Source organism: Nycticebus coucang, chromosome 12 (genome assembly GCF_027406575.1).
Source record: "Nycticebus coucang isolate mNycCou1 chromosome 12, mNycCou1.pri, whole genome shotgun sequence".
Lineage (NCBI taxonomy): Eukaryota > Metazoa > Chordata > Mammalia > Primates > Lorisidae > Nycticebus > Nycticebus coucang.
Genome location: NC_069791.1, coordinates 89,648,395 through 89,662,253, shown reverse-complemented (window position 1 = coordinate 89,662,253; position 13,859 = coordinate 89,648,395). Strand labels below are relative to the sequence as shown.

The following is a 13,859-nucleotide window of genomic DNA, read 5'->3' as shown; positions in this document are numbered from 1 at the left end:
GCAAAGATTTCCGTGGTGAACCTGGGTAGGTCCCAGCTTATTCTTCTGTTTCTGTGGCTCTGTTCAGACAATGAAACAGAGCAGATTGCTCACTGGATAAATTCTGTGTCACAGAGGCTAATACAAAGGGCTACTCTCAACTTCAAGGAGTCTCCTGCCAGTGGTTTCTTGTGACAGATCACCTGTTCCCTCTTCCAAACAGTCCAGCAAGGATCTACCCAGATGCTAACCTAATTCTATCACAAACACATTCCTTTCTCCCATCCTCCTATCAGTAGGGGAAGGGGAATAAAGCCCATCAACATTGAAGGTTCTATGATAGAAGCATATCAGTGCCTGGCATGCGGAGAGTCCCTCCATTCCAGGCTGAAAAGCTTCTTTAAAGCAGATGCCAAGGTCATGCTGATTGGTAGAACTGCAGGATATAAACCATCATGAGTGTTGTGTTATGCTTCCCAGAACCCCTTCAGAGCTGAATGACCTACATCTCCCACCCACAACCCTTTCCCTTGCTGCTGGCTGAAAAGAGCCCCTTGCCCAAGGTCACATCTTCCCTGGGCGGCTAGCATCCAATGACTGGTCCATGCAGAGTCATTCCAGCTTCAGAGTTCCCCACAGGGGAACTGAATCCCTGTCATGGATGTACTTTGGCCTAACTTTGCCCTCTGCCCTATCCTGCTTTCTTCCCCTAATAAACTCCCTGTAGTTCAGATTCTGCTTCCTAGAAAACCCAACCCGTGACAGCTAGTGTCAATGATTTGAAAGAGCAGATGCTAAGATGGGATTCTGGAGCTAGATCACCCAATGCCCAGGTAATAACAAGAACCCCATCCCTGATAGAGGAAGAGCAAAGTAACCTTGGGCAGAGGCTGAATATTTTCAGTAGTAAATGGGATGCTATACCAGGGGAAGGAAGGAAGCAAGAGAAATCACCAGGAAGGAAGCTGGCTACAAATATATGCAGGGGCAGGGATGAATGTTTGGCACCCTTGTGATCCATTTGGTGTCTCTTATTATTTCCTTGCCCCATTTTTACAGTAAGTTGACAAATACAACTTCTTAGGCTATCTCACAGCATGGCAACCAGAGGCTCAAACTTTTCAGGGATGCAGGGCTGAGCCATTCCACTACATAAGCCACCTAGGCCATCAGAGGTGCTGGCAGAGGGTGAGAGGAATCTAGAATTTATAGGAGTAGAGAGAAAAAATGAGCATGTTGGTTATGCCTCAAGATGAGATGCTGCAGCAGCTGGCGCTGTGGTTTGTCTAACTAACCTTCCTCAGTAAGTTTCACACAGGGAAAATATGCCCCCCAGCTTCCTGAAAGTGTCACTCTCAGAACTTAAAAGGTGCAAATGATCTGCACAACACCATAGGGGCATGCTATAAACGCTGCACTGTGTTCCCTAGGTTCTTCTTTGGGACTGAAGAACTATTCCCCAGTTACTAGAGTGTTGTAGGTTGGCAGATCTCAGCCCTCTTGAGGAACTGCCTTTGGCTGAAAAGAGCTGCCTTTCCCAAGGTCATGCCTCATTCCTGAGGTAGGTAGCATCCAACTACTGGCCAGTATACGGATATAAAGACTTGGCCCCTTGGGCGGCGCCTGTGGCTCAGCGGGTAGGGCGCCGGTCCCATATGCCAGAGGTGGCAGGTTCAAACCCAGCCCCGGCCAAATTAAAAAAAAAAAAAAAGACTTGGCCCCTTTACCCTAACTTAGAGCAACCCAGAGTGGTCATGCCAGTTTCAGAGTTTCCCGTGAGGTCTGCCAAAGCCTTCTGTGACTGTACCCCAGCCTGACTTCTCCCTCTGCCCAATTCTGCTTCCTTCCCTTCCACCACAGTAGTTGATCCCGAGAGGCTCTCTAATAAATTTCCTGCACACTAATCAATAGTCTCTTGTCTTAGAGTCAGCTCAAAGGGAACTGATCTGTGATACAAACTAGATTTAAGCCCTGGCCACAAATGGCTAACCTTTGAATTTAGCTCTTTCGTCTTCTGTAACCCCAGCAACCCCAGGTACACACGTGATGAATCCACCACACTCTTCGCCCATGTGGTAAACTTAACCCCCAGGGAGGTAGTGTGTTCTTTATCCTGTCAGGCCAAAGACACTCCTTAAAAAGATGAACGATCATACAGTCCTTTCCACAGCCTTCCCTGAGGTCCGATCTGGATTTTTCTCTTCTACCACAGCCTACCATCCATCACAATAAAGCATACCATGTTCACGGTCCTTTAACAGCTGCTGTATGGCTATTTATGACTTTAGGCTGCCAGCATGGTTCCTTCCTGGGACCCTTCTATGTCCTTCTGAGTCCCCAAGGACTTTATGCCATAAGGAGCCTTGTGGCTCATCTCTGGAAAGTCCCAGCTGCTATGCTTAGGGATGGGTGAGAGGATGGGATGTTTCTATTACTGAGACAGAGTGACTCTAGGAGTTTGTTAGGTCACATGCCGGAAAGAGGCCCAGAAAAGTCACATGACTTTCCCAAGGTCAAGTCAGTAGCAGGGCAGGTACTAGAACATTATTCTGTGTTCTTTTTGCTCTAGCACACCACCTCTCCCAAATCCTGAGGATTTGCTTATACTGAAATCTATACTGAGATATACAGGAAAAGGAATTATCTGAGACTGGGAACTCTGAAACACCAAGTAAGTTGGAAGGCAAGAATAAGACGTGGAGCTAAAAACAAGGATTAATGAACCTGGTTCTTTGTAACCTCAGTGAATCCCCAACAATAAAAAAAAGGGGGGGGAGGTGGGAATCTGCAAATAGTGTATTTGGCTCCTGCCAACCTCACCCCTATCCTGGTTGGTAGGAAGGGATGGGATAGGTGATTACTATGTGTAGTGACGTGCAGCCATTAATCTAATAAAATTGTTTTAAATTCCTTTAACTCAAAACTTTAATCTCAGATCCAGAACCATCTGTGGAGGAACAGGCACAGGAAGGTCTGGGAAGAATTGTCTGGGGAAAAGGAATTTATGTGTGTATTTTTATCTTTTTTTTTTTTTTTTGTAGAGACAGAGTCTCACTTTACTGCCCTCGGTAGAGTGCCGTGGCGTCACACGGCTCACAGCAACCTCCAACTCCTGGGCTTAAGCGATTCTCTTGCCTCAGCCTCCCGAGCAGCTGGGACTACAGGCGCCTGCCACAATGCCAGGCTATATGTGTGTATTTTTAAAACACAAGAATCAAATCACCATCATTCCACTGAGGTAGAGTTAGAATAGGTGCAAACTATCCTAACATTTGACCTTAGGATTCTCATCAGTTGGCCAATAGTGAACATCAGTGGATATTATTGGGGAATTTAGCCCCGTGTAGTTAGGGTTTCTTCTATAAGTGAACAATGGAAACAGCAGACAAGAAGCCAAGAATATTACTTCATTAAATTTCTCTAGTGCTTATTTAAAAAAGAAAGTGAAGTCCTCTTGCAGTAATGTGATATGCGTTCTACCTGGATCCTTATTATCTTGTGTCAGTTTCTGTGACAGAGGAAAAAGAAATTGTATAATTAGAAAAAGAATCTGCCCCTCAAGAGATCAATGTTTGGAAAGAAAAGTCCATAGATTAGCAATCAAATCCTCCTTCCCCAATCTGTGTAATGACATTGATACTCTCTGCTCATTTCTGCAAGGCTGCTGGATTTGGTGGAATTTGAAACTTGCTGAATTTTGTGGACATGTAGGCATTCCAAAAATAGAGACAGATGTCACTTTTCTAGGTCTTTCTAGAGATGACCTATGTGGCATTTAAGGGAAAAGTGTCTAATCTCCGTTTGCTTCATGGAATACTATCTGGAAAAGAGAGAAAACGAAGAAAAATTGCAGATGGATAGGTCATCAGTATTGCTAACAAATTATGCAAATGCCTTATATATGTTGTTTCCTCTTTATCAATCCAATCTAAGATTCTCCTCACACTTCAACTCATTAAACAGAATCACTAATTATCTGGTTGCTCAGGCCAGAAACTTAGGAATCATTTCTGACTTCTCTTTCAACTACTCCCTCTATCAGCGAGTCCTTCCCTCTATCTACAAAACATCCAATCTGTCAATTTTTCTCTGTCTTCACTTCTCTCAGTCTAGCCAAAGCTACAGCTCTTTCCCCTGGACTAGTTGGCCTCTTAACTAGTGAACCTGCTTTCATTTTCACCCCTCTCCCTTACAAGCTACACTATCAATCTTTACAGATTAAGTAAGATAAGATCATGGGGCTCTCCTGCTGAAAACCCTTCAGTGCCTGCCTACTGCTGTTGAAAAAAAAGCCAAACTTTTTGTCATGTCTCCCAAAGCCCCACTCTTGGCCTCTGTCCATGTCTTCTCATACTACTCTCCTGCCCCACAGGCCACTGTATGGTTCCTTGAACAGGCCAATCTCTTCCCAACCCCTGCTCCCCAATGATCTTTGCCCCCGCTGTTTGTCTGTTAGGTCTTGCAACCAGATCTTCAAAGGGCAGGTCATTAAGATAGAGGAGGTCCCAGCAGTGTTGTATCTTTCCCACCATAACTATCACCACCCTCATCACGCCGACCCCCATTTAATTAATGGATCAGCGCTTGAAATTATCTTTAAAGTTTTTAATGTATTTCTGTCACTTCCCCACCTGAATGTATGCTTCACTGAGCAGGGACCTTGTCTCTGTGAGCTCCGGGAGTCCCAGCACCTATAGTGCCTGACGCAGAGCTATTTCCTACTGGGGCAATGCTCAAAGCTGCCGGCCACGGAACAGACAATGATAACGCAAGGTGACTGGGGCCACGCGAGCCTGGAGCCACTCAGCGGGACTTGGGGCCAGTCTCCTGCTGGAAGACAGATGGTTTCCGCTCTCCCTCATTCCTGTCTCGCTTTCGAAAGGCTAAGAGAGGGGTAGTTAAGTTTGTGTCCAAACAATCGTCAACAACCACGACAATATTATTATTACTGAGAAGAAAGTCAGAGACGGCGTAGGCTGCTGGAAGAGCCCAGGGGCTGGGGCTGGGAGCGGAGCCAGACGGTCGGATCCGGGTCCAGGACAGCGAGGCGGGCTTGGGATCCAGCCCCGAGGTCCATGCCGCGCGCGAGCAGCTGAAACAAGAAGACTAGAGCCGGGCCCAGCCAGCAGACAGCTGGGGCCGCCTCGCCTGCGCCGCGGCTTCGCTTCCGGGTGAGGGGCGGGCGGCCCGAGCAGTTCCGGGGCGAGTGGCGGTTCCGGCTGTGCGGGCCGCGCCGCGGCTGCTGGTCCGGGCGCGCGGAGGGCGCGAGCAGCGCGCGAGGGCTGAGGGGGCGCGAGGCGGCGGCGCGGGGACTCCGGGCCCCCGCGGCGGCCCATGGGGCGGGAGGCGTGAGGCCGCGGCCTGCCCGGGGCTCGGGGGGTGGGGGGAGCGGGGCAAGGAGATGGATAAACTGACCATCATCTCAGGATGTCTCTTTCTGGCCGCCGATATCTTCGCCATCGCCAGCATCGCCAACCCGGACTGGATCAACACCGGGGAGTCAGCGGGTGAGCGGTGGGCGCGCGGGGCGGGGCGGGGATTGGCTGAGGGTGAAGGGAGGGAGGTGAGCCTCTGGCGAGGAGAAACCGAGGCTGGAGGAGGGGGTCCTTCGGCGGGGGCTGGCCTGAGGAGAAAGGGGGCGGAGAGGAAACCCGGGACAGGGAGACCAGCAGCCAACGAGGAGACCGGCCCCGGGGCTGAGGGGGAAAGGGGTTGGAAGAGGAAGTGGCTGGTCGCTAGCGGGACCCCCAGGCAGAGGGGACGGGCGCCCCAGGCAGAGTGAAAAGTAGCCAAGGAGACGTGGGCTGGGCTGGTGGGTTCCAGACGGGAGACAGAGGGACAGCCCCTGACTTGAGGGACAGCGGAGGAACCAGCTACGATCTGTATTTAAAAAAAAAAAAAAAAAGTAAAGGTAGGAAACGGAAGGAAACTGAGGTTCCTGTGAGGGAATAGCAATCCGGCGGAGAGGCTGGGGCTGGGAGTGAGGCAGCCTGTAGGGCAGTGCCAGAACCACCCAGAGAGCTGGTGGGCGAGGAGAGGCTGAGAGGGGTCAGGTCCGACTCCAGACCCCCCCAACCTCAGAGTAAGCTGCGCCGGGTGAGAGGTGCCGAGCTGCTAGTGCTGACCCCCTGAGGCAGGGTTAAGAGTTGATGCTGGGAGAGCTGGTAAGTTTGGCCTAGGGGACGAGGGGGGTGGAGGTGTCAGATCCGAGCTCCCCCACCCCCCCACCTCCGCCCCTGCCCATTCCCTGCCTGCTAGGCAGTGTTTGAGACGCTGTGGCTTCGAATTTTCCCCTTGAAGTGTATGTGGTTATAATTTTGCTTTATTTTAGGCCCGGGAGCTATAATAATAATAATAATAATAAACCTCATTTTATGAAGCATCTTTCATTCCAGTGCATCGCAAAAACGCGGTAGAGATCTTAATAGTAGTTACAAAATTAAATAACACAGAGTTGCAGGCAGCCCAGCAGTGGCAGTGCCTGCTGTAACACACTGGGCGGTAGGCAGGAGAGATAAGGTGGTGCCCTCAGGACAGAAGCTGGCATCCTTCTGAAGGGTATTCCAGATTACTGTGCTTGCAAGATTTTTCTCTGCTTGAGCCACTTCTCTCCCCTCTCCCTCGTCCTCTCAGACCTGTGAGACCAAACCTTTAATTAATGTAAACAGCTGTCAGGAGAGCTGCTCTGAATTAAGAAATGGCCTTTTTTTTTTTTTTTTTTTTGACAGCTTGTTCAGTGCAGGTGAAAGGACTGGGAATGTCAAACTTCCTCAGAGAAAATTTTGTTACAAAAATGTATCACTATGCAGTCAAAACTTCTTAAGTATTTCTTATGGTTCTGTATTTATCCTGCAATATTTTTAGCTCTAAAAAAAAACGGTAGCTGAGACATTTGTTGCTTCCTTCTCCCTCCCTTCTCCTCCCCAATCTAGACCTAGTAACACAAAATCATGCTGTCAGATTTACTGGTTATTAAAATAACACTCTAAAGAATTCTGCTACTTTTCTCACCTATGGAGTTTTAGCAGAGCTCTTAATGTAAAACATGTAAGATAGTATCAGGATGGCTCAGAATTTGGTGATCCTATATATATAACTATGTAGTTATAACATCCAGTTCATGACCTGTAGTTTTATCCTATTTATATGTATAGTGATTCCCTTTATGAGACTTTATTTGGGACTTTAGGTACTTAAGGGCAAAGGTATTTCACAGTTCTAGCAGAAAGACCCTTTTTGCAAAGAAGTTTTAGGTGGAATCCTAATAGACTAAGTAAGTATACATGATAAAGATGGAATAGTGGGGAGAGGAAATTGTTATATAAGAGAAAAAAAGATTAGTAGCATAGCATTCATAAGGAGATGGAAAAGGGCAAGCTTCTCTTATTCCTGGTATTTAAAAGAATGCAAGGATAGGATGAGTGCAGCTTCTTCCAATTTGGAGGCAAAGTCATAGACTATGAGTTGCCACAGAGATGAGAAAGACAGAAGTCTAAGGTTTAAGGAGGCAAAAAAAGTTTGGGAAAAGTAAGTAGTTGCACAGGAAGTATGCCAACCAGTGGTATAATAGCTCTGAAGCCTCATTGAAGCTGGTGGTCGTGAGCATATACTGTGATAACTATATCTGCCCTGTTGACCTTCCTTAGTAGGTCAGCTACTTTGGTACTGGTGTAGCTGAAGTAGGTGAATTTTCCATATGTTTCTGAAAATCAGGAACCATCAGAAATAGTATGAATGCCAGTAGAAGGCTCTATTCAGGGTTGAGGTTTGCCCAATGCATGGCAACATAATGACAGAGCAGCCAAAGTGTTTAGGGTATTGGCTCAAGTATTGTAATGATGGCTCTCCAGATATCTGTGGGATAAAGTGAAAGTGAATCAATGAAGGAGTGAATGGATTGGTCAGTTGAATAACAGATGGAATACAGTCAGTGAAATAATAGGCCAGATAAAGCTGAAGACCAGTCAAAATGAGAGTGATTGGTACAGCAAAGTGGAATGGCAGGGGATTATGGGCCTAAGAGCCAGGGTGTAAAAGTGAGGCTGTGTAGCTGAAGAGGGATGGAAGGAATGTTGTTTTTCTTAACAGTTTCCTTTGTTGTCATAGAATAACCTTTATTTAGTTAAATGTTCTGTGCTTAAAAAGAGAAATAATAGGAGATAGTAGGAAGAGGGGGAATTTTTCAAAATCCTATCTAACTCATATTTTTTACCTTGACTATGTCAAGCAATTAAACCTCTGAAAACTTGGGATGAAAAGGATAATTTTTTCTTTTGTTCTTATCATGCTCTTGTTTTGTGGTAAGATGCATCTGAACTTTGCCTGGTCTTTGCTTCCGCTTGTATGGTCACTGTACAGTTTTACTTGCTCAGACACATGTAGTCTTGAATTTAAAAAATAAAAACAGTGTAGAATTACACCTACCAAATCAATGGAACATTTATAAGAAGTTCATCTAAGATCCAAGAGGTGACAGGACTAGTTTTATTGCAAGGTCTAAAAGTGATTTAGCCTGGCAGTTTAAAGTTAATGTGTTAGTTCCCTTTGGTATATTGCATTTGGTCTATAAAAGTTTTGATTATGATGTTTTTATTACATTTTTTTAATGGATAAAATATAGTTTGGAAGGAGAACTTGTGGAGCTGTAGGGTTCTGAAGAATATAGTTGGAAAAACACTAAAGGGAAAGTTTCAAGATTCAAATGCAAACTTTTTTTTTTTTTTCTTTGAAGCAGAATCTCACTTTGTGGCCCTTGGTTGAGTACAGTGGGGTCATCATAGTTCACTGCAATTTCCAACTCCTGGGTTCAAGCAATCCTCTTGTGTTAGCTTCCCAAGTAGCTGGAATTATAGGCACACAGTGTCTCACCCAGCTCATTTTCTAATTTTTGTAGAGATGGAGTCTCATTCTTGCTCAGGCTGGTCTGGAACTCCTGAGTTCAAGTCATCTTCCTCCCTGCACTTCCCAGAGTATTAGGATTAGCAGGGGTGGCACCTGTGGCTCAAGGAGTAGGGTGCCGGTCCCATATGCTGGAGGTGGCGGGTTCAAACCCAGCCCCAGCCCCGGCCAAAAACCACAAAAAAAAAAAAAAAAAAAGGATTAGCAGAAGTGCCAGGCTTTCAAATGCAAACTTGATCACTTACTAGCTCTGTGACTTTAGGTCAAGTTCCTTAGCCTCTCTGCACTCTTTCCTCTTATATGAAAATGAAATAGTAATAGTACCCATTCGTTGCATTTATTTATTTATTTTTTTTTTTTTTTTTGTAGAGACAGAGTCTCACTTTATGGCCCTCGGTAGAGTGCCATGGCCTCACACAGCTCACAGCAACCTCCAACTCCTGGACTTAAGCGATTCTCTTGCCTCAGCCTCCCCAGTAGCTGGGACTACAGGCGCCCGCCACAACGCCCGGCTATTTTTTGGTTGCAGTTTGGCCGGGGCCGGGTTTGAACCCGCCACCCTCAGTATATGGGGCCGGCGCCTTACCAACTGAGCCACAGGCGCCGCCCCATTCATTGCATTTAGAATATAGCAGGTACTCAGTAAAAGTAAGATGTTATTGTTATATTGTTGTGCTAGTTTTTTTGTTTTTTGTTTTTTTGTGAGACAGAGCCTCAAGCTGTCACCCTGGGTAGAGTGCCATGGCATCACAGCTCACAGAAACCTCCAACTCCTGGGCTCAAGCGATTCTCCTGCCTCTACCTCCCAAGTAGGTGGGATTACAGGTGCCTGCCACAACGCCTGGCTATTTTTTTGGTTGCAGCTATCGTGGTTGTTTGGCTGGCCCGGACTGGATTCAAACCCGCCAGCTCAGGTGTATGTGGCTGGTGCCTTAGCCACTTGAGCCACAGGCTTGGAGCCTGTTATGCTAGTTTGTAAGAACAAACGCCCATAGCTCAGTGTTTATGGCACCAGCCACATACTCCGGGGCTGGTGGGTTCAATGTGGGCCCGGGCTTGCTAAACAAACAAACAAAAAAATAGCTGGGTGTTGTGGTGGGCACCTGTAGTCCCAGCTACTAGGCTGATGCAAGAGAATCACTTGAGCCCAAGAGTTTGAGGTTGCTGTGAGCTGTGATGCCATGGCACTGTACCAAGGATGACAAAGTGAGACTCTATTAAAGAAAAAAAAAAACAAGTGTCAGCATCCCAGTTTTGAAATTAAAGCCCAGAATTTGTGAGAAATGACACAGTTGGCTTAGGACAGGTTAAATAAATGTCTTCCCCCTTGGATTTGGACTTTTTCTCATCTTCCAATATTTTATCTCCATAATCTCTGTCTTTCTCAGCCTCTACTTGAACTACCACAGAAAGAAATGAAAGAACAACAAAAAACTGGAATAGAATAACTTTCCAAAATTCCTTTGATAAACTATATCACTATTAGTCCTCTATTTGGACTGGCAGAATTTTTAGTTTGTTTTTATTATATTGATCCAAATACAGAGAAAACATATTCTTTTTATTATGTTCAGTAACTTCATGCACTTGTTCTAATGGCTAATGGAGTATGCACAACTTGTGAAGATATGATGAAACAAATAGATTTTATATGCATGCGGAAAGTACATTGGGGAAGCACTCTAATAAGGATCCTTAGCAGTTTCTGTTAGTGTAATCAATAATAGTAAATGCTATAGATGAATATAATGGCAAAATTATATAATTCTCTTATACTGAGGTCAGATTTCTGCTGGTTACTGGAACTCAACATGAATAGCAGTATCTTTCATTTTCTATAGTGCCTTATAATTTTTGAAGCACTTAGATATCCATTATTTAATCTGATTTCTTAGGCTTTTTATATTTGGCTGATATAAAATAGTCATTTCCGCATTTTTTCCCATGTGTCAATGCTTTGCATATGAGATTTGTTTCAGTGTTGCAGAGACTTCCTTTAAGAAAACTCTGCATTGATGTACTACCTATATTCAAGGCATTTTTTTTTTGCGGTTTTTGGCTGGGGCTGGGTTTGAACCCGCCACCTCCGGCATATGGGGCCAGTGCCCTACCCCTTTGAGCCACAGGCACTGCCCTCAAGGCATATTTTTAAATTTATCTTATGTGAGATTCAAATTCTTTAGTGACTAGGATTTTTGTCCAGGAAAAGGAGATTGGGGTTTCAGTCTTAAAGTCTCTATTTTTTTTTTTTTTTTTTTTTTTGAGACAGAGTCTCACTCATTTGTCCAGCGTAGAGTACTATGGCATCATAACTCACAGCAACATCAAACTCCTGGGCTCAAACAATTCTCCTGCCTCAGCCTTCTGAATAGCTGGGACTACAGCTGCCTGCCACAACCCCTGGCTAGTTTTTTTGTTGTTTGGGGTTTTTTTTCCCTCTATGTTTAGTAGACATAGGGTCTTGATCTCGCTCAAGCTCTTAAGTTCAAGCAATCCACCTGCCTTGGCCTCCCAGAGTGGTCTTAAAGTCTCTTAACCTCACTGTCATTCCTTTCTCACTCCTAAGAAACAAACTTTGTGGGGGAAAAAAAATTTAGTGTTAGTTAATTTTAACAAGATCAACAGTTAAGCAAAGCTGCTTTTTGATAAATGTAAATTATGTACAGAAGCTTTTATTGACATATCATCCCAAGGATCAAGCAAGGATTTCAGTGACCATTTAGGATTACACTATTCTAATTATCTTAATAGATTTGCCTGTATGTGTATTTTTTTGTTGTTGAGTGAAGTATCACCATCATAGCTCATTGCATCCTTAAATTCTTAGGCTCAAGCAGTGCTCCAAGCCTTAGTCTCCCAAGTAGCTAGGACTATAAGCATGTACCATCATGGCTAATTTTTCTGTTTTTTGAAGAGATGGTTCTCACTGTTGCCCAGGCTGGTTTTGAACTCCTGGCTTTGGCCTGCCAGAGTGCTAGGATTCTAGGTGTGAGACACCGCACCTGGCCAACTTGTGTTCTTTATGAAGATTTCCATATGTTTCCCAAAAGTTTCTTACAAGTGCATGAAGGAATTTCTCCCTATGTCCAGTCAAAATTTCTCTACAGTGGTTATTACATTCACATTCTAGTCTGTCCTAACTTAAGGTTAGTGAATTCTTTCTTGAAAATATTTTCATTCATGTTGTCTTTAAAATTGTTGAGATGGGTTATTTGTAGTTAGGGGTCTCAAAAACTAATACCCTCTTCTTTGCTTGTATTCTGAACTAGGTAAGGGGGGGAAATAAAGTATTTGGGGGTTAAAATATTGTTTTATTAATAAAGAGGATATTGGAGAATATCATTTATATTTGTGGACAGTTTCCTATTCCGAATTGAACAAGCTTAACTATTCATTTCCAGACATAATTGGGAGACCTGCTCCTATAAGACTTTGGCAGGATGAAACAAAGGAAATAAGTGCTCCCAAAGGCAAACACCACTTGTGCCCAATTTTTTCTCCTAAACTTCAAGTCAAATGAAGTCCCTTTTCCTAATCTGGGAAGGACTGAGTGAAGAAGCACAACTAAGCTAAGACTATTATGCTGATAGGATTCTTTCCTTTCCCAGTTGTCCCCATCCCTCATATGGAAAACTCAGGAATAGAGAGAAAACCTTACTATTTAAAATGCAGGAAATATCTGAGAGTTTGAAGGAAGAGCTTTCCTTTTCAAGTCTAAAGATTGACAGACACTTGGAAAACTGAAAGACTTGGGGTGGAGGTGTCATCTCCTAGTCTTCTGCCTACTGTTATACCACAGGAAATCCTGGTAAACCTTAGATAATGGGTTGTGGTGTTTGACATCTGTCTCATAAGGGTTTAAGAGCTACAGGCAGATCCTAGCCTACAGATTGGGATCCCTGGTTTGTAACATTAAAAATATCATTTGTATAGTCCCAGCTACTGGAGAGGCTGAGACAAGTGGATCGCTTGAGGAGTTTGAGGTTGCTGTGAGCTATGATGCCATGGCACTCTACCCAGGAGACAAAGTGAGACTCTGTCTCCAAAAAAAAATTGTCATTTGGGCGGCGCCTGTGGCTCAGCGGGTAGGGCGCCGGTCCCATATGCCGGAGGTGGCGGGTTCAAACCCAGCCCCGGCCAAAAAAAAAAAAAAAAAAATTGTCATTTATACAAGGTACCCAAGCAGACCTATTTACTAAATATTAGAAAATTATTTTTTAAATTGTTTGTTTGTTTGGTTTTTGTTGTTGTTTTTTGTAGAGACAGAGTCTCACTTTATGGCCCTCGGTAGAGTGCCGTGGCGTCACACGGCTCACAGCAACCTCCAACTCCTGGGCTTAAGCGATTCTCTTGCCTCAGCCTCCCGAGTAGCTGGGACTACCGGCGCCCGCCACAACGCCTGGCTATTTTTTTGTTGCAGTTCAGCTGGGGCCGGGTTTGAACCCGCCACCCTCGGTATATGGGGCCGGCGCCTTACCAACTGAGCCACAGGCGCCGCCCTTTAAATTCTTTTTTAATACTAGAAGATTATTAAGTAATAGCTCTTTTCTTTGAACTGTGACAACTTGAATGATCACAAAGATGCTTTGGCATGGAGGAGCCCTGTAACATGAGTTGATATACAAACCTATCTAGAATTTGTTTTTGTTTTTGTTTTTTTGGTTTTTTTTCTTTGTAGAGACAGAGTCTCACTTTATGGCCCTCGGTAGAGTGCCATGGCATCACACAGCTCACAGCAACCTCCAACTCCTGGGCTTAAGCGATTTTCTTGCCTCAGCCTTCCAAGTAGCTGGGACTACAGGCACCCGCCACAACGCCCAGCTATTTTTTGGTTGCAGTTCAGCCGGGCCGCCACCCTCGGTATATGGGGCCGGTGCCTTACCAACTGAGCCACAGGCGCCGCCCTAGAATTTGTTTTGTTAATGACTTTGGACATGCCTTATAAAGAAAGAGAGTTTGGTTACTTCAGGGCATAGATTTTG

General features: G+C 44.9%; 1 protein-coding gene across 1 annotated transcript in view; it reads left to right on the top strand.

Moving 5' to 3' along the window:
* Nucleotides 1-5,220: 5,220 nt before the first annotated feature.
* The window catches only part of MOSMO (modulator of smoothened), a 75,902-nt gene continuing 67,263 nt past the window's right edge, over nucleotides 5,221-13,859 (top strand). The window contains exon 1 of the mRNA XM_053556287.1: nucleotides 5,221-5,486. Coding sequence (XP_053412262.1) covers nucleotides 5,381-5,486 — 106 coding nt within the window. The 5' untranslated portion in view covers nucleotides 5,221-5,380. The remainder of the gene's footprint in view (nucleotides 5,487-13,859) is intronic.